Raw genomic sequence first — 20,687 nt, 5'->3', positions numbered from 1 at the left:
AAAAGAAGTATTGAAAACCCTTCTATCTTTGTATGCTTTGGAATACTGAAACACTTGGAAAGAACAAATTTTCATTTCACTAGACGAGAAATATTTCAAGGTATATTAGTATTTCAGTAAGACAGACAAGGTGTCTTTCATTAACAGGCTCGTTTTTAAACTTACAAAACTTCAGACAAATACCTGGACTTTTAGACCATCAAATCATGTTTCATGCTGGTTTCTGGCTATTGCTGGTTGCCCCAAACTGTGGTGGGGAACTCACTGTGAAACTTTCCTTTAGAACTAAGGGTGTTAATACTATAAATATGTCTGCTTGATTTTCCTGCCTGTCTCAGATTTTTGCCATTTAGCTTTAGCACTGGGAGAGGTCTAAACAAAGGAGAACAATCTCACTGAAAACAAACGTCAGAGTTAATTTATGATTTAAAGTATCAAAGGCATGAAGGACGTTACAGCTGTCAGTAAGTTATAAAAGCTTGTCTTATTTGAAGCCCTTAGCTCTAAGTCATTTAAATGTCACCAGAGAAAAGCTCTTATTCTGCAAACCAAGATAGCATCACCCACAGCTGGCTTTGCACTGGATGCTGTCAGCTGTCAGACTCTGCTGACCTGTAACTCTGGGGTTAACTGAACATTATGTACATCTGTTGCCTCCGCTGTTCCATACTGATGGATCAGTTACATGAGAGAACAGGAGTGACACTTCGTCACATCTACATGAAGTATGACTTCCTTTATAACAAGTTGATTCCTTTGGGGACTTAAGAGAAGTCTCTGAAGTCTTGCTACTCTTAGAGAAAGCACCTCTCAAGGAAAAACCTTTATCATGCAACTTCATCTCAACAATCTGTCTGTGGTTTTAAATTTAATATACTGACATTCATGCCTCATTTGATGCATTTCAAGTAATTCTGGGGCAAAAAACCGAAACAACAAAAAAAGTATGTCTCTGTTCTATGTACACTTATTATATTAAAAGAAGAAGAAACCCTTGAGAATAATAAATGCAATGGCTTGAATCATTCCAGTATTATGTCAGCGTTTCCAGCGGTTTGTAACACGGTATAAAAAAGAAGCATCAGGCACAATGATTTCATTGTGGAAAGATATAAAACCTTACTACAATACAAGAAAAATACCTAATTGGATTTTGGTATTGGAAAGAAAGAGAAGGATATTTTCAGGTTTAATTTTATTGTTTTATGGCATCAGGAGCCAGCTTTGCACCTTACAGTTTCCTTGACATTCACTTGAACAACCAGCTCAACTCCAGCGCTGCTACATCTATTTCTTCTCTGGTGCTACAGCAAAGCTCTCATTTGCCCATCGTTCACCTTTATGTGATGCCCTAAACGCTGGTTATGTGGTATTACAACTAACTTCCCTACATTAAAATCAAAATAGTACTTTTGAGAGTAGAGAAGAAGCAAGTTTGTGCTCTGAGACACGAGTATTTTAGATATAACGCATCAAACAAAAGATACCTAAATTTGCAAAGGCAAATTGACAGCAATAAAGGATCACAAAATAAGCATTTATTACTGCTTTTAATAGTAAAAGTATATCAGCTTTCTTGGAAAAATTGAAAGGGTGAAAATTTGAGGTGGCAGCGGAATATGACTTCTTTGTCCTGAAGATTAGCTTTTTTTTGTGTGAGTGATTAAAAAGCAAAGCACTTAAGAAACTGCAACTTTTTCTAAAAGCTGAAATGAGCCACGCAGGTCAGAACCAAGAGAGAACATGCTAACCATGCTTCATGCTTATCTAGCTTATCTACCACATTTGCTTGATAGGTACTGAAGGAAGAAGAGCTGCTATTTGACTCTGAGAGGTAACAGTAACTGATGAAGCTCTATTACACCTCTGCAACTTGATACACATTTTAATTCCAGATCCTCTCATGTATTTTCTTGCACAAGGTCTGTTTACTTGGGCTTCCTATGCCAAGGGGTGAATCGCAAACATCTTTAAAAAGAGGTTAAGGGTGGGGAAAGGAATCTGAAAAGTAGGAAATTAATCAAACATCTTTTCTCCTTCTTGTATGAAATATGTGCGTTTTTGAATATGTGCTACCAAGCTCTCACATAAATGTTAAAGTGGGGCTGTAGCCTCTCTTTAAGTCAGAGGTGGACACTCCACTGGGTCACAGTATTGGTTCCTGAAGTTCGTGGCCAAATACTAGAAATCTATAGGAACACGTCATAATATTAATACATTTTTGTATTGAAAAATCTCCTTAATAAATGTTATGTATAAGGATTTAGAAATGTATTTTCTACTAAGACACTGAATCAACTCCTCAAAAGGACTTGTTCTGAGATTCTGTAAAAGAAAAACGTTCTCTCTAAAGTATAAAAACTTAAAAAACCCCACAGTAACTAACAGAAATCTCAGAAGCCTGTAAGCTATAGAAACAACATGTATTACCTCACATGCTCATCCTTCAATTAACTTGTGATTTTCAATAGCAAAAATTAAGTGCTTTGATCTAAACAGCAGCTACAAAAATATAGCTATTAAGTTTCTTCTTTCCGAAAAGCGATGATTAATATTTAATTGCCTATTTTCACTTTTCAAAGCTGCTCCTTCATAATTAACACATACTCAGGTAATTTAAGTTCTAGCCCAGGATATTCTACTTCAATACAAAGCTAAGTGAAAATATTGACAAGCAGCCTTGCTTTGAAGTATTCTGGCCCTGCCTTACTGCACGGATATGGCTGTTCTCACAAGCGACACTACACAGGATAGCTGCAAAAAGTTTCTCTTCAGAAACTGCACTACAAAGGCAGCAGAGCTACAGTCTTGCGAAAGTCAATAGCCATGTAGCAAGAAGTGAGCTAAGTGCGAGCGAAAAATCTGCCTAAACATCTGCTAGCTTTATAAACAAACTTGCTTTTTTTTTTTTTAATGAGCCTTACCTGACACAGAGACTGTGTGTGACCTTACTCCTTGCTTCTCATTGTTGGCCAGCCTGTAAAACAGAGGTTGGAATCGCTGAATGCTGTACATTCTTCACGGTCACATACACTGGCAATTCATCCTAACAGGGCACCTACTGTAATTAGCAGGGCCAATCCATTTCCCACAGTGACAGATTTTGAGGGGGAGGAAAGTCAGAAAGGAATCTACCATTTATAAACCCAGCTGGGGGAGTAAGAGCGGAAAGAATGCGTTACCGTTTTAATTACTATATTGCTTCACGACAGAGCAAATTTAAAGGAAAAAAACCAAAACCTAAGTTCTACAAACTTTTAAGATCAATCCATGCGTGTCTAAGCTTTGTCAAATGTAATCTGATGGTGCTTCTACTTTCTGTACTATTTACTGAAAATAAAGTATGAATTTTTGTTTGTAAGATGACTTACCCTGTACAATTTTAAATTGATTTACATGTGAAGCAAATTAAGAAAAACAATTAAATTTAAATGTAGTTAGCTATAAATGTTCATTAGTAATAGAAATTCCAATGAATTCTTCTGAACTATTTTCACGTACAATTTTAACGGTAAAACAGCAAGAGTACTGCACTTCATGCTTCCAGAAATCTGGAATTTCATCTGGCAAAGGCAAATCTTTCCAGATGCAAGATGGTGTTGGCTAATAGTTTTATATATTTGACAACAGCCCATTCCTCTGCTGCTTGCCTAACAGCACATGTGGTGCCCTTGTTTAAACAGACTCAAGTGTACAAATTCAGTTTTGGTAAACTGTTCCAAAAATGGGAAGTAGCTTTGCCTTCAAACCTTATTTTATCCCAGAAATCCCTACAAATAAAAAAAAAAGGATAATATTTATGTAATTACAAAGTTATTTTGTGTTTCTCAGTTGTATCTATTTAAGTAAAAACAAATTTTCCTCTTCCACATGAATCCACACTAAGTTTACCAATTTTACTGCTTCCGGCCTGGACTTTCATTTCCTTTTCCTCCCTGCATTTTAACTCCTCTCCTTCTGCACCATGACAAAGCTACCTGGCTAGCAAGGACTGCAGCAGGACCTGTGAAGGAGGAGCAACCACTAGTATCTAAGTGGCTGGTTTCTTGCAGATTCAAGACCAAATTGTGTTCCATATGCCATCCAAAAGTTAATAAAGTAACAATTCTGGACTCCTTCCAGGAATCAAGGAAGAAACAGAATGAGGTGGCTGGGTCAAAGTAGGCACAGTCCCTGTGTCCCAAAGGAAAAAAGGAAGATATAAGACACTATAAACTGCTGAATTTCATTAGGTCTTTCAACAGTTATCTCCTGCTACTGGATACTGGTGATACTGCCTGATACAGTTTAAGGAGAACACACTGATGATATGTGACTTTAAACTTGGTCTGTATGTGGCTACTGAGAAAGCAGTCAGATTACGAACAAGCAAAAAAAAGTTTAGGAGGCCACAATAAGGAACTGCAGATGGAAAGGGAAAAAACCATCACAACTTGCCAGAGACCCACCCACTGAATCCAGGGGTGTAGAGAATCAGCAGGAAGAATTAATAGGCTTGCCTACCACTGTGTTATGGACTACCAACTCCAACAACGTACGATGCAGTCTTAGTTCAAACAGAGCTAAATTAGGGATCTTTTCTTATTTACCTTAAAGCTTGGGAAGGAGAACAATGCAGAGAGGTATTTAAGCATACTTTGTAAGAATTATTATGTGCAGATAGCATGTCTCAGCATACCTTGGATACAGTATCACCATAAAACTAGCCAGAGGAAAAAATGCAACTCTATTTGCCTGATATAATTTTCTACAAACCCACAATTATTATTGAAGAAAAATTTTTCTACACTATATTTAAAAAAATAGATTAAAAAGTATTTGCTATGTAAATGGTATTCTTTATTACACTGAACCTAGAGATCCCAACTCAGACTGGCCCCATTAACAAAAGGTGACATGACAGGTTTATGATAGGAGGAAAACAAATCTATTTTCTGTATTTCACATAAGCAGAAAAGGGGACAAAGAGGAAAAAACAGAGCATAGACTGATTCACAGATTGAAACCACAATTCAAAAACTGTTTAGCATTACTCCCATAATTAAATTTACTCAGGGACTCAAAATAAATAGCCTGAATCCCAGTCAAGTCTTTTCCAAAACATCCTTCCTTTGTCACTGTCAAATATGATCGATGCCTTATACACTTTTTTCCTCAGATTTTATTTCTGGTATCTTTACAGTTTAATACTGCTGTCAGTCATTTATGTCCCAGGGTCCCAAATCACTGCCTGCTATTTGTCCTAGAATCCAAAAGCAACAATTAAGCACGTATAAAGTCCTAAAGCATCACTTAAGCAAAACTCTTTTTCAAAACATATATGAAAAGAAAGCATAAAACTTACTTTGGTATTGATGGTAAAGCTCTTTCACCTTCTGTGTAAACAAGAAGAAAACAGGATTAAAATTTTTCCAAGTTTCCAAATAACCTCTCTCAATGTGCAATATATACATGCCTGAAAGAATAATCATCACAATCTCTCAGGAAAAATTACATTGATTCAGAACAGTGTTCTATACACATATTAAGAGCAGAGTATCAACACAACTCCTTCTAACCAGCGATACAGACCTTTTGGCAAACTCTTATCTGAGAGAACAACATACACAGAATATAAAAGTTCTTTTTCATTTGTAACAAATAACTCCGATAAATCACCTGCAGAAGGTATGACAGTATCTCATCTCTCTAGTAAGAAATGCTTTTCTTTTATCCCCAAGATGTGCTTTTTTTAAAATTTATATGTGTTAACATATAAATAAAACAACTGAAGCCAACTTGGACTTCCAGGTAAGACAACTGAAATAAATCATTAAAGCTCGTAACCTTATCATATTGATTCCACATTTGGTTGACAATACAGAACACTAATGCTTAATAGCCAAAGAGGAAGTTAGCTTTTTGTAAACAATTTTCAAATCCTTGCAAGTCTTTCTTAGGTAATGGTATTGTGTACAAAAGCTTGGATGTACATATTCAAGGGTTTTTTTCCCTATTAGATTTGATGAGATACTTGGTATCCACGTGGGGAAGGATGATGGGGAAGTTACTAATCAACCCTTTAGTAAAACACCAATGATTTACAGCAGATTGAAGTACGCAGGGAAGGAGAGAAGGTGGGCAATTAAAATAGATTTCACTCTAAATCACTGTAGCACTGATAAAGTGACCCGAGAGAAAATGGAATAGCCATACTTTCAGAAAATGGTGACGTATACTGTTTACACAAAATCATGTAAATTCTAGTTAGTTTTCATCCTATGTTAAAATTTCTGAGATTTCCAGACATTATAAAAGTAAACAGTCTTACCTATGGGTATTATGGGACTGAGTAGAGAAATGCCTGATGCCCAGAAGCCATGCTCAACATGGCAAACTACAGTATTCTGTTATAATTTTTTTGCTGTCTAAAGGCAGAACAACATCATTTGGCTCAATGACTCAGGTCTGGCTTGATCTGTCTGATGGAGGTGTTGAAAAGGAAGATGCAGGAAAGAAGGGAAACGAGAAGCTGTGATTTGGAAGATGACCTGGAGCAGCTCAGCAAAGTAACAAGAGCAAGCACCTGAAACTGGAGGGTGGAGGAAAGACAGCAAGATTATACAAGCATGAGGTGGGAGATAAAGGTATTGGGATATGTTAGGGTAAATAATACCTTTTGGGGAAAGGGAACAAAAGGCAAAGATCCTTAGAGGTAGTGTGGAGTGACGAGTATGAGATCAAAGGGATGAAGGTGACAGCCTGGCAGGAAAGGACCTGGGGGGGCTTGGGGCAGGGGGGGTGTGGAGAGAAACTGTAATGGGCACCAGAGGATTCACACTGGATGGAACTGGGCAAAAGACATTGAGCTTGGAAAAACAGGCAGAAGAGTCCTGCACGCTACTATGCAGGCTTCCCTAGAGTTGTCAAGAATGCTCCAAAGAATCTTAAATTCCACCCAGTATCTACATCAGCTATCAGCCATTATTTGTGAAAGCATCCTTTGTTCATCACATCAAGTCATGCTGCTACTGCTAGTTATTCCAACACTGCTCCTACATTTGGCAATGGATTTAATGGTTTAGATGTTGCTGATGAATCACATGTGTTACTGGCGAAACATACTGCCACAGTCTGTTGTTTTTAAAGGTTTAGAAAGTGATACAAACATACAAACCTCTGTGTTAAAAGAGCTTTATTAAATTGCACAGTTCATCATTCCATATTTTTTAATCAACAGATGCACAATTAATAAGCAGTTATTAAAAATAATTTTCCTTGCTCTTTAATATGTAGCTCCATCACATATTAACTGCATACTATTCAAACTGTATTCTAAAGATACAATTTTAATTTCCTCTAGGGTTTTTTTTTTATGTGTGGAGCATATCAGTATATTTGGGGACTTCAGAAACATCAGTGAATGATTTCATAACACTTGCAGGGCCACAACGCTTCACGTGTTCAAAGTACTGACCTCAGCTGCAGATCAGATTGTTTCTCTTGCAAATGTAGACCCCAATCTCTTAAGAAAATGAGAAATACCATAGGTGGCAACCTATGAAGTCAATGACTACCTATCAAAGAGAATCTAAGAGAGATAAAGACAGAATCTAGTTTCCCAGTGCAGTATTAAATTTCCTTATAATGAGAATCCTGTTCTGTTCCTGCAAGTCTCCCCTTACTGAACAGCTTCCTATAGGTGCAAAATATAGACCAAGGATCATAATAAAAAAATCTCTTTCACAATAAAATTCTGTTTCCATCTTAATAGTAAACCCATTCTACACATGTTGTGAGATAAGGAGAATGTGAATAGAAGTGGTATTATGTAGTTAGTTGAGGAGTAGTAGTATGATGTAGTTAATGAGGGTGACAAACATGAAAGGAATTGAAGACAGCTAGAAAACTAAGGAAGAAAACAATGGGGATGGACCGAGAAAAGCAGAAACTCTAACCCAAGTTAAAGGAGTATTTGTTTCCAGATTGGTTGGAAACTCAGGCAGCTTGTATGGGTCCAACAGAACTAAAACCCCGTTATATGTGATCACCTCCCCTTTCACTGTCCTTCGCCAAATTCCATGAGGCATGACTGATTTTGTTCTCATTAGCAGCAGAGCAGTGCACTGTCATGCACTGACCACAACTGGGGCCCTTGTCCTCTGGGTTGATGGGGTGGGAGGTGGACAACGCACGCTCAGCCCTGGGGAGAAGGAAGGAGCACATGGCACTGCTCTTAAGCCACAATTTGACATATGCGTTGACCGGCTACATGGACAACATCCCCCTTTTTGCTGAAGATCCGTGTCAAGTGGAGTGCCAAATATGGACTGGGGAAACTGGAAAAATAATCATATATGTAAAAAAAAGGAAGGGGGGAAAAAAAAAAGCAGCCTGAAATAAAAACCTACTATTAAGTAGTATTAGAAACGCCTCCCATTTCATTGGAGAAAATTCAGGAAAAATCCATCCGCATGGAACTACTGTTGAAATGGCGTATCAAAGCTGATCTTATAGACGCCTACATGCTCTCCGGATAGAAACTGCTCACTTCAGGCAGTGTTTCCCAAGTTGGTGCTCAACTGTTTACAGCTTATATCCCAAATAAAATACGGAACATTCATTAGTACCCTTGTAGGTCTGAAGTCAAAATTCATTACTAACAGCATCACAGTAGAAGCATATGTTGTTTTTCACAAGTTGAAACCCACAACATTTTGCCCAATTCTATATTCAGTTAAAAAAAAAAGGACATGCGTGATTGTATTGGGGTGTCCATGCCCAGATACTGACAGCGAGGGCTGCAGGGTGGTGGGAGCAGGTTGTCCCTGAAGGACTGCAGCCCAGGGAAGGGCCCGGCTGGAGCAGGGACACGGGGCAGGAGGGAGGAGCGGCCCAGAGGGCTGCGAGGGACCCACCGCAACCCCCAGCCCCAACCCCTGCGCCCCTTGGAGGGGAGAGGAGTGGGGAGTGAAGGGGGGAAGGTGGGACTGGGAAAAGGTATGGGGGGAAGGTGTTGTTTTAGTTTGTTTCTCACCATCCAAATTTACTTTAATTGTCAAGAAATTAAATTAGTATTCCTTGGTTTGAGTCTCTTTTGCCCATGACAGTAACTGGTAAGTGATCTCCCTGCCTTTATCTCAACCCAGAAATTCTCTCATGCTTTTTAATCCCCCTGTTCTGCTGTGGAGAGGGAGTGAGCAAGCAGCTGAGGCTGGCTGCTGGCCAGGGCTAACCCACTTTTTTGGTGCCCAATGTGGGGCTTCAGAAGTTCAAGGCAGCAAGAGTAACTGAAAGATAGAGTGGCCAAAGTCAGACTGAAGAATATACCAGGGAGAACAATAATTGTGGGGAGCTTGGATGCTGGTGTCAGAAATGTGTTGATGTAAAGTGGTGATGGGACAAGGAGAGGAGTTTTATGGTGTATGTACTGGTTTTTTGGTGGGGTTTTTTTTTTGCTTTTGTGATGACAGTACTTTAGATTTTGATGTTGAGAATTTTTGTTGATGTAAGTGGAAATCGTAAAGAATGTGTGAAGAATGTGTATTTTGATTGTAATTATCAAGTATGTGTGTCACAGAGGCAGGGGGTGGAATGGTGTGGAGGCAGCTGACTGGCACAGGGCAACCCCTGGTCTGCTCCCACAGCAGACACCCCTGCAACCAAAACCCTGGCATTTACACCCAGTACCTTCCACCACTCCTATAACTTCTGGCTCCAGGAGACATGAAGAACTCTCAACTATTTTGATTTACCACAATGTAAACTGCCCTCACCTGACTGAAATTATTGTGAAAGCAAAATCAGTGAGGGGTAAAGTGATAACAGTATTGTAAGAATTAGAATACATGTTGCCATTCCATTAAGATGAAAATGGTGCTCATGGTTAATTTGTGTGAAAACAGAAAACACTTCTTTGGAGAACTTAATGGATTATTTAATTTTGGTATTTTGAAACTCAAAATTCTGAGGTTTCATTTAGCTGTAATCTTTTTAGATTTAAAGGGAATGTTTTAATGTAAAGATGAGTTCTGGTATAAATGAATGACAATCAGGTAACTGTTTCAGTTGCTTAGGTGTTTATTTTCCAGTTTTTTTAGCCTTTTGTAAGAGTTTTGACAATTCTGCATTACCTATAAAGCTTGTTTAAACTGATTAATAGACACAAAATTCAGCCACTAGACTTAAGATCACAGGAAAGCTACTTAGTACATAGTCCAATCAGTAAATAGCCACTTAATATCAGTTTAAGTTTTTATCGTTGCTTCATTTGTGCTCTTTGTGTGTATGAGTTAAGTGTGATAATGGAAACACAAATATTAAGGTTAAAGTTTCCACACTGGTCTAAACAGATCTGTATACCAAAATATTTATAAAAAAAAAAATCCTAAAATGAATGGAAGTATGCCAAATACTGTCCAGGTCTTAAACATTACCAAGTGCTCTCACCAAATTAAGAGAAACTGGATCATTAACAGGTAGCAAGAAAGATCGTATCACAAAAACACAGGTTCTTTTAGTAATCAAGAAGGATAATTTATGAGGAAACTTGCAATAAACATGCAAATTTCCAACAAATGGGATGGGAAGGCTCAAAGACGGGAGAAAACCCATCTGCTGGATTGAGAGTTGCTACATGATTTGTTTCTGATGTGCCTTATATAAACAAAGCTCACCATAGGAGGGATCTGGGAATGCAGACCATGGTGGGGACAGCTCTCCTACAAAATGTCTAATTAGTATGTTGAGTATTGCTATGAACTTCAAGAAAAGAAACCTCAGAAAAAGACTCCCACAATTTATTTTAACTGGAGGGATTCGATTCATATTTGCATAAAGAGGAGTGTTCCCAAAGTGCTAGATAATGTTCCTTTAACTCAATCACTGCTCATTTATTCTACGTTAAAATACACCAGTAAGAATATCACACAAATAAACACACTCCATTAAATGCATTGATTTATTTTGCATTCATGCCTACCAGCAAACAACAGTGCAAGGCATAGTTGTGCAACACATAGAAAAATCAGAGATCTTGCCCTTCACAGAGCTTGGTGAGTCTAGATAATGTAGCAGCTGAATGATAAAGAAGTCAGGTCAGAGGAATACAAGAATTAGAAAAAGGGCAAATAGAGTGGGTCAATTTTTATTGCCACCTACAGGAGCAGTAAGTCAGGATCTACGTGCCTTGCTAATCTTAGGCAGCAGTTGATTGTATGCATCATGAAACAAGTAAGTATTGAAGAGGACATGGTAAATCCTGTAGAGATTTTGACTGGCAGCTGCTCCCTCACTTGGGCAAGAACAGCAGAGGACAGCAGAGCAGGGTTTGACTGAGAAGTGGAAACACAAGTGGCTGGAGCACAATCAATGCCACAGTGCACAGCACTGGAAGCTTGCACGCTGGATGAACAGAGCTAAGACTTGATGAAGGCCTTGACTGCCTGTGGTTGCTGTTGTGAATAACACAGTTGGAAATCATCAGGCAGTGGTATTTTGTGGAGTTAACAGCATTTATATATAGGTAAGAAAAGAAAAATTCTAGCAGCAAAGGAACAAACCGATAATAGCACTGGCAAAGTCGACCCAATTTCTGAAGTACCACCAGTGCAGAAGTGGCAAGAACTGGATACGCTCTACACGTGTGACTCTAAAGAAAAAGCAGAGGGCAGAGTCAGAGTCATCCATTAACTTACTGAGAAGTGGGGAATGTGTTAAGATATGAAAAAGTTTTAAAAGCTCAACTTTGGCTACTATAGTTCAGGCTGAAAACCAGCCAATCCACTGGGTATTAGAAGTAAAGTTTGGGAGCGAATAATAAGGACTGTAACAAATCCCAAACCACAATTTTTCAGAAAAGAAGAGGCACAAAAGCCAACTGCTCACAGGTATAGACTAGTCTAGTGAAATGAAAATCTTGGTTTGTGATGCCTACTTTATTTTTAGAGCAATAAACCAGCATTAACCTTTAGGTGTCAAAATTTGGTACCAATGGTTCATCATCACCGAGTTGTGCACCAGGTTGGCTAGAAGAGCCGAGTTTGTGTTGAGGGAAGATTTTCCTTTGTGTAGGATAAACATGCAAATTTAAGAATAATCTGAACAATTCCTAAGTGCTGTCAAAACCAAAATCTAACACCCTACAATCACATCTCTTCATTACTGAATGACCAAGTTTCAGTTTGGAGTTTTTTTCTGTCGTGCACAGGCAGGATGCTATATATGGATGTGGGAAAGACCAGGGAAAACCAGTGGCACAAAAAAGCAAAAACATGGCTAAAACATGACTCAGCTTCAGATCAGAGAGCTTCTGGGATAGTTCGTGTACTATTACAAATAGGGAAGACGTAAATAGTTATTGTTTTAGAAACCAAAAAAGTTGGATGAATTTCTGTGAGTAAAGTATTAGTACAGGAGGTCAGAAATTTCCATTCTTATGCAGCTTTGCTTAGATGTTTTTCAGTAATTAAAGCTGGCTGAAATTAGGAAAAATTCTAATGAAATTTAATTAAAATTCTCTCTTTAAAGCTAGGTGTACCTGCACCCTTGTCTCACTGCTTCCAGCTTGTGGGTTGCTACAAAAACAACTGATCAACACTACAAAATACGCCTCTGCTTTGGTTCTAGTCTTTCTCTCAAAATTTTTAATTTTTAAACAGAGATGTTTTGAGTATCTAGGAAGGCAGAAATTGTAAGAAATCATCACTAGTCAGAACCTTATCCAAATGCATTCTAACCAACGTCTCTGAATTTCCACTTGTAGATTAGGGAATCGCATTTCAAGATAACACGTCCTTGTTAGGAGTGCCTTCAACCACAATTTGCTTCTGCTAGTGAAGTTTAGAATAGTGTAAAGCAGTGATTACTGAAAACCAGACCAAATTATCAGCCATTAAGTAATTTTTGATGGAGTGACATTTACTATCAGTGTTTCTCATAACAAAAATACCTCATGGTTCCTCCGTGAAAGACAAGAGCCTCCAAGTGAGGGTTTTGCTGCTGCCTTGTGTCTTCTATTCAAGTGCAAAATAATCTATCAGTAGATATGAGTATAGCAACTACCTGAATTAACTTCTCCTTACCTTTCTGTGGCCTGATAATAAAAGATTGCGTAGCTCCATTCACCAGTCGGCAATATCCGTCTATCAAGTCAGCCATATTCTCTGCAATGGTTAAGGATGGTGCTGTCACTGTCAGAGGCTAAAGAAGGGAAAAAAACAAGGCACCAACAAAGAGGTTTTATTGTAGTTGCAAACACTGAGTGGAACAGCTGTGTCATTGCATCAGAACTTTACACAGACTTGCAAACAGTAAACAGAAAAATGTGGGTGAGCAAAGAACTACAGATTCCTGCTTCACCTTTTTCTGTAGCAAATTTAAAACACAAGGTTCAGAAAGCAGAGCTGATAAAACCCTCCACTCAAATATAATATTAATCTGGCCTTATTAAGTGGCTCGCTAGCTAAACTTCTAGTCAACCAGTGTTCAACTACAATGACTTTTATGGCCATAATTATGACAATTCTGAAGCTGCTCCTTATTCTTTAAAGCTCCTACAAGTGGTATCTTTTTTCCACCCTTCTGCAGCAATTTATGCTTTTCCCTAAAAAATAAACCTCACAATTTCAAAAAAGGTAAAAATAAAAGATGGACAGTGGATAAAGAGATGAGACACATACAGACAAGCTACAAATTTTAATCTCATCAACATTCATCATCCTCTGCAGAGATTTGCCAACTTGCCCTCGATCCTTCTGTACCACCGTGACTGTTTTCTAGTGCACTGGACCAAGGAAAAGATTTTATTTCACTTCCAGCTCTGCCTCCATGTATTATGAGGGAACAAATTTTCCCTCTTTCATATTTCCCCTTTTCACAGAAGTGAAATTGCTCAGTTTCCTCTTTAGGACGTAGCATCATATACATATGCAGGCTACTATTAAGTTGCACTTAAGGGCTAGTATTTTTAAATTAAGCTTCTTTTACAAATATCAAAGTCTACAAGCACCAAGTGCAAAACCTAAAACACGTAAAGAGCTCTAAATCTATTTTAAAACCAAAAATATCTGACTGGTGTGATGGCATCTGCTCACACTCAACTTCCCTTTCCCCTAAAAGAACAAGAAAAATCAAACACTTGCAGAATGCCTGGAATTCAAAATGTTAAAATATAGTGCACTGGCTGTTAATGACAGGAGGAGCAGGGGAGTTTAACAATAACTGAAGTCTTTGTACACATACACAGACAGGCGGTCCCCAGCTTAAACATGCACTTACAGAAGTGTATCATGATTACACTGACAGTAGAAAAATCCAGAATGAAGTTCCAGACCAGAACAAAAGTACAATATACAGAGCATCTCTATTAAGAGTATACCTACACTCCTTCCCAGGAAAACCAAAGCTAGTAAGTTTATCACAACCGTCAATATCATACCTCAGGTGCACCTGCTATCTTGAGTTGCAACATCCCTTTTCTGTCCTTGTCTTCGCTGTTTGAATACTGAATAGTTTGCACTTGATTAAAGTCTGCTAGATGAGTTGGCTGAAAAAAGGCAATAGAAAAAGTGGGGAAAATTTTAAAGTTACAGCAGAATACTGTGCTTTTATTCCTGACGTTGCAGAAGCACATCTAGACTTCAATCTCCAAATTACACTTGCAGAAACCTGGTCTAGCGAAAGGTATCCCTGACATGGGGGGGGGGGGGGGGGTTTGGAACTAGATGATCTTTAAGGTCCCTTCCAACCCAAACCATTCTATGAAATCCATTCCTCTGTTTCCTTCTACAGGTTCATTAGGCTCTAGCTAACAACATATACAAACATCCACAGTGATCTTGCAAAATGAAAGCACCAAGTTTGCCTACAGAGGTCACTGTTGAGTAACCTCAGGCACATGCTAAACTACATCGTGGAAACAATCTCTTGGAAGTCAAGACAGAAAACTCAACAGGTTAACCACATGGAACCTGCCCTCACAGCTTACTTAACAAACCTCCAGACTGCTGTAAAAGGTATGTTCTTAGTTGGCTATGTATTCCTGATCTCCAAACCTTTTCAATAGCTTTGAATTAATTTCAAGAGAAGTTGGACATGGGCTCAACTTAAGTCACGATTGTGAAGGTCCCACACATTTTGCTAAAAGAACCTGTCTGAACATAACTTCCTTGCAGCATGGAGGTGTACAGGAAATACTGTAACACAGTCAATATCAATGAAAAGGCTACTAAGGGTATGAAGTAAAGCAAATATACCAGCTATGGCCACAAAAATGCTAAACACTAACTGATTAAACAAGCTCTTAATTTACACATTCTCCTTAAGAAAGGGGAGAATAATTTAGAATAATTTGCATATTTCATTGTTAAAAAGTCACTACTAATACTTCGAATTCTGTAAGTGAGCACTTCACTGGGTACAAAAGCCAACCAATTCAGTGCTAAGGCTGACGCTGTCTCTCTAATTAACTGCATTTTCTCTGATGATCCCAAATCATGAGTTAGTATCTGAGTAACAGCTGTGTATGATGAATTCCCCAGATCTTCTGTGGTTAACTCAAAGATTAGACTTGTCATTCCCCTTTGTGTGAAGTTCAGTTCACAACAGGTCATGGCTGTTAAGACAGTAACTGAGAAAAGAAAACAGAAGTAGACTTACATTTGCACCCTTGTCTGTAAGGTAACTGATTCCTTCTTCTGGGCCAATTGCCAGTTCCACTGAAATAATCCAGCTTGACTTCAGAATCGAAGGAGAAAGACAGTAAATTTCAATAGTAAGACAAGACTTTGCTACGGAACACTACCCTCCAATGTTCTAATTACAGGTTTTAGTAATTAGTCTCTAGAAGCTTTCAAACTCTTCAAACAATTTAAAACTCTTAAAATCAAGTAATTCTATAAGTAGCAAAACTCTTCATGACTGGTTTCCTGGGGATTCATGCTACTCAAAATGCATTTCCATGTGTTTTATCTTAGGTCTACATGAAAACTACATATTTCCTATATTTCCTTTTCTCTCCTCGTGGACATTGATGTTCATGTTCTAATTTCTACTTGAGTGTCTATTTTCACAAAGCTTGCAGACAATGCCCTTTCTCAAAATTTGTTTGAAACCGGTACATTTAAAAAGGCATTAGAGCAAAATTTACAAACACAAGAAGCTGAGAAGTCTCATTTCCTCAGGAAACCAGGTTAAAAATTGCCTGACTTTCACAAACAATGCACCAATAAAAATATTTAATAATGTACAATTCTTACCCTACTAATGAATGCTGCTTTTTTAACAGTCAACTGAGAATGTTCTGAATAAAATCAATGAATATATTTTCTTGTTACTGAAATCCAAGGACTTGTCTCTACATCAAAGCAGGAACTAAGCAAGCAATTACTTGCAGAACTAAGCAAAACCAATTAGATTCATAACTACAGCACATATTCTGGTCACTGTCCCATTCCTCCTCTACTTACACCAAGAGCACACTTGAAGCATTCCTTGTCAAATCTGTACACTGGAGAGAGGATCTCAAAGAATTTCAAAATACTTTCTTCTCTATTGAGGTTGGCAAATTGTCGAAATGTTTGCTGGATTAATTTTCGTAGTGTTTTGGCCTGTATATTAAAATGTTTAAAGATCAATTATTTTAAATCTAGTCAGTGACTGCATTTTAAGAGTTTCAGTCACTTAATATTAACAGTTTATCAATGAGATGCAGACAACTGAAGAAAAAAAAAAAGCAGCTTTGAAATATAAGTAACAGTTCTGCCTTCAAACTTCTGCTTGGGAACAAAATTATTTCTGCTATACATTATAGAGGGAATATATAACTAATAATGCTTTGAATAAATTATAATGAAAGACAACACATTAATCTTTGCAGGAACTATTTTTCCTAGATTCCACATTTCTCCCAACTTCTTAACTGTGTACCAAGACAGAAATACAGCAACCTACACCTTCATACTAGGTTTTAAACTTAAATCACCATTCTCTTTTACCTGGTAGTAACAACCCAGCTGTAGCTGTGGCTTAATCTCTGCACACAGTATCTTACACTATCCATAACAGAGTGGGTTCTTACAGTCTGATAATATTCTAAGTAACTTCCATATAAAAAGATAAAATTTAAATAGTAAATTAAAAATGAATGTAAAAAGTAAAACATTTAAATTAACTATTTTAAATATATTGCATATCACTCTATTAACTGCTTTTAGGGCAGAAATAACCACTTAGAGCAGCACAAATCATCCTCCCAACATCTGGGACAGCGTGACAGAACAAGACACGTAATTACATATCCTGAAAAGTAAAGCATGTAGAGGATACAAGCAGGATTTCAAACAACTGCATTAAAAAAAAAGATATCTAAACTAAGACTTACGAAAGGTAAAGTATCTGCCTGAATATATAACCCCTAGGAAGGCAGCCACTCATATCATATTAAAACAGAATCCAAGAAGCAATCTCTTTAACATGCCCCAAAACTGAACAATCAAGAATCCTGAATAAAAAATCTGTTTCTAAACACTAGAAATCATCTAGACAAAAGTGCAGAACCTCCTCTTCCTCTGTCCTAATCAGAGGAGTACAGGTGTGCTCTGTAAGTAGTGTAGAGCCAGGTGACCCACTGCTTTTTCATCACTGCTTACATCACATAGTGCCAAAACATCAAAACCATACACACATCTATTTTTTCCCTTTGCCAAAGCTTGACCCATGTCTGAAGTGACTGAACGGATTTAAAAAACCTTAGTAATACCCATTTCTAATATATATTCCAACTAACAAAACAATAGAAGGCAAAACCATGCTTACTTTTGCAGTATGTCAAGGTTAAGACATTAATGATAAGGAATTATCATTATTCCTCTACCAAAACATATCTAAATGTCCTATCGTAACAGCATTAAACCTCTTCATTCTTTGACACTGCTTGTAACAGCTTCAGGCACTCCACAAATACAAACTTCTTTTTGTCATTAGCACTTCTAGTTCAATTAGGCATTAATTTTTAGTAAAACTTTAAAGAACATTCAGAACTCTAAATAGCCAGAATTTTTCAAAGGAGTGTTTAGAAAAGTTACCCTAATAGCAGTGATCCAAGGGTGCTGCATATTCACGTACAAAATGATGATCAGCTTTGCAACGACACATATATGGGCTAAAAAACCCCCTCAGGTCAGCACATAAACTTTATGTTATAAAGTCAACAAAGGAATCTGCCATTTTGTTGGAATTTCAAATTACTACAACACTTCAGCAGAACCTTTTACCAACTACCAGGTGGCTGTGGATACTTGGGTAGGATAAAGAAAGCATCTCGCAGACAGGAGACCTCCATACTGTACCCAGAGCTGCCTAAGACTTTGCTGGGACTCAGACAAACTAAACTGGACCTTTCTGTTATCTTCCATTTCACAGAGAAAAGCGATGTTAAGGGAACTGAAGACCTTAGCATTAACTGAACACCTGTCAAATAACAGAAGCAAAACACTGTAAAGGGAAAAAAAATCTGCTAGCTCAAGTTGTCCCAAGTAATTCAGCCACTCAGTTGTTGAAAGATACTTTATTCTGCCTATGGTTTGTTCTCCTGGCCTCTTTCAGCATCATCTTGACTTCCATGCATAATGGCATATGTTATTTGGCTCACTAAAGTCCACAAAGATTTACTCTTCACTTTAACGCTGAGATCATTAATAAAGTGTACACATACAAAACCACACCTTTTCCATAATAGAACAGAGCCATTTATGAGAAATATCTTAAAATAACAACTTCAAGGGAAATGCATTGAAAATTTGCTCTTAAAATATTTCCTAAGAACATTTTTTTTCCCTCCATTTTTGCTCAAGGCATGCTCTAGAGTGACAGGTAAGACTCCTAATTTGCAAACTGAACACAATCTCACTACATTAATTTCTCCACATTCTCCCCACCCCCAAGTGTTGGTTTAGTATAAGTAGATTTTTTTCCCCCATGGTGTTTGCATACTTGTTATACCTACATACAGAGAGCATGACTTAGCAGTCATGTCATCTTAGAGGCACCGTTTACTAATTAACTGATCTAAATGCAGGAAGGTTTCTTATTATTCTCTAGTGGAAGTAATGAAAATGGAAGGCCTGTTGACTCAGTAACTCTTCCTCTGTACTTGAATTAGGTTTATTCTTTCTTGAACACGGATAAACATAACTATTTCCAGCATATATAAGATGTAGTGCACTGTCCAATGACTTTAATGTTTCCTCCTGGAGACCCTAGACACCTCCTGAGACAGCACTTGCTTTCTTGTACAACGTTATGTCTTACAGACACACTGTGATCAGCTAATATAGATGTCTTTAAGCTCCTTTTAAAATTATTTATTTAATGGGCTCCCCAAATAAAGCTGAACTTTCAGTTACTTTGCACTGTTAAATAGTTTGATTTTCGTTTTTCCAGTCTTCTGATCATCCCATATATAGAGTGATGCTCTCTGTAGAGCTGACATCTAAACACGTAGCATCAACAAATTTGATTACCACTGCACTACACTCTATGATTTACCTCAGTAATAGAGAGAAATAATTAACTTTATATTTCACGGCCATCAGGAGCCCTCCTTTCCTGGGCAGTTCAAAATCACTGGTCTTCACAAAGTAAGAGAGTCATTTAATCATTTGAACCTATCATAGATTATTTTTAACAGGGATTTCATTTTCATTAAAAAGCAGACCCCTTTTTCCTTCCCTTGTTTTCCCTCTCATACATCCAACATTTTTTTCATGTCTTTGGAAGGCTCTACTCAGCTTCACCTGCAATTCTTGCTACTTCTTTCTGCTATCCTCTCCATTTCATGATTTCTAAAGAGCACTTTTCTTTGTTGGTCAGTTTTCTGGCTCCGTAATATCATTTTTTAAGATAGTTATTAATTCTTTTACGTCTGGAGCCTTTCACCACAATGTCTCCCTTTAGCAGAGAATACAGTTACAGATAATTGCTTAAATTAAAATGCAGAGGGATTACTTAAATCCACTTGACTTCATTAGCTTCTGATTTTCAAAGGTCTTTTGAAACAAAACCCCTTCATGACAGACCTTTTCTGTTTATCCATTTCAATCATAATGTAGTAACTTTCTAAATCTGACGCTGAATGCCATTATTTCTATAAAACCATCGATGCTTGCCAAAACCAGCTCGAAAATATCAATTTATGATTTATACTTTTACATATGAATGGTAAGAGGTATTTTACCAAGACATTCATATCAAGATGGCTACAGCTGTAAAAATACTTGGTGACCATTCTTAACCTTTTCAAAACACGTCAAGAAAAATTACCCTGGGAACATATGGACTTCAATGGAAGCGAGATTCGACTAACATTTATATTCTTAACTAGGATTAATGTCAGTGGAAATTACTGGAAATCTTCCCTGAATGAGTTGGATACAATCTTGAGCAAGGAAGGCAGAATATGGTTTATGGAGTTGCCACTAAAAATATGTTGCTTTCCTACATGTCCCCTTCCTCTTTCTCCAGAAGTCTCGTTTCTCTTTTAGGGGGAATGACAAAAAAAAAAAAAAAAAAAAAAAAAAAAAAAGGAAAGAAGAAAGAAGTGTTATTTGATACCAGAGGATCTGAGACTAGTTTTGAAATTTTGCTCACAAGGTTTAGGAGGTAGAGGTGTACCTCTCTCACAGTAGCTCAGCAAGGCCACGTAAACCACT

The 20,687-nt window shown here is 37.7% G+C and overlaps 1 protein-coding gene across 10 annotated transcripts in view; it reads right to left on the bottom strand.

Moving 5' to 3' along the window:
• PTK2 (protein tyrosine kinase 2) overlaps nucleotides 1–20,687 on the bottom strand; it is a 230,038-nt gene that overhangs the window by 65,069 nt on the left and 144,282 nt on the right. For 9 of the 10 annotated variants that reach the window (XM_074831417.1, XM_074830880.1, XM_074830964.1 and 6 more), the window contains 6 exons: nucleotides 16,446–16,586; nucleotides 15,637–15,714; nucleotides 14,417–14,524; nucleotides 13,062–13,179; nucleotides 5,345–5,375; nucleotides 2,925–2,977 (listed from right to left, as the gene is read on the bottom strand). In XM_074831417.1, coding sequence (XP_074687518.1) covers nucleotides 2,925–2,977; nucleotides 5,345–5,375; nucleotides 13,062–13,179; nucleotides 14,417–14,524; nucleotides 15,637–15,714; nucleotides 16,446–16,586 — 529 coding nt within the window. Of the gene's footprint in view, nucleotides 1–2,924; nucleotides 2,978–5,344; nucleotides 5,376–11,540; nucleotides 11,630–13,061; nucleotides 13,180–14,416; nucleotides 14,525–15,636; nucleotides 15,715–16,445; nucleotides 16,587–20,687 lie in introns of those variants that run through there. The other variant, XM_074831671.1, reaches the window with a different exon arrangement.

This window comes from Strix aluco, chromosome 1 (genome assembly GCF_031877795.1).
Source record: "Strix aluco isolate bStrAlu1 chromosome 1, bStrAlu1.hap1, whole genome shotgun sequence".
NCBI lineage: Eukaryota > Metazoa > Chordata > Aves > Strigiformes > Strigidae > Strix > Strix aluco.
This window is presented reverse-complemented; position numbering and strand designations above follow the sequence as displayed.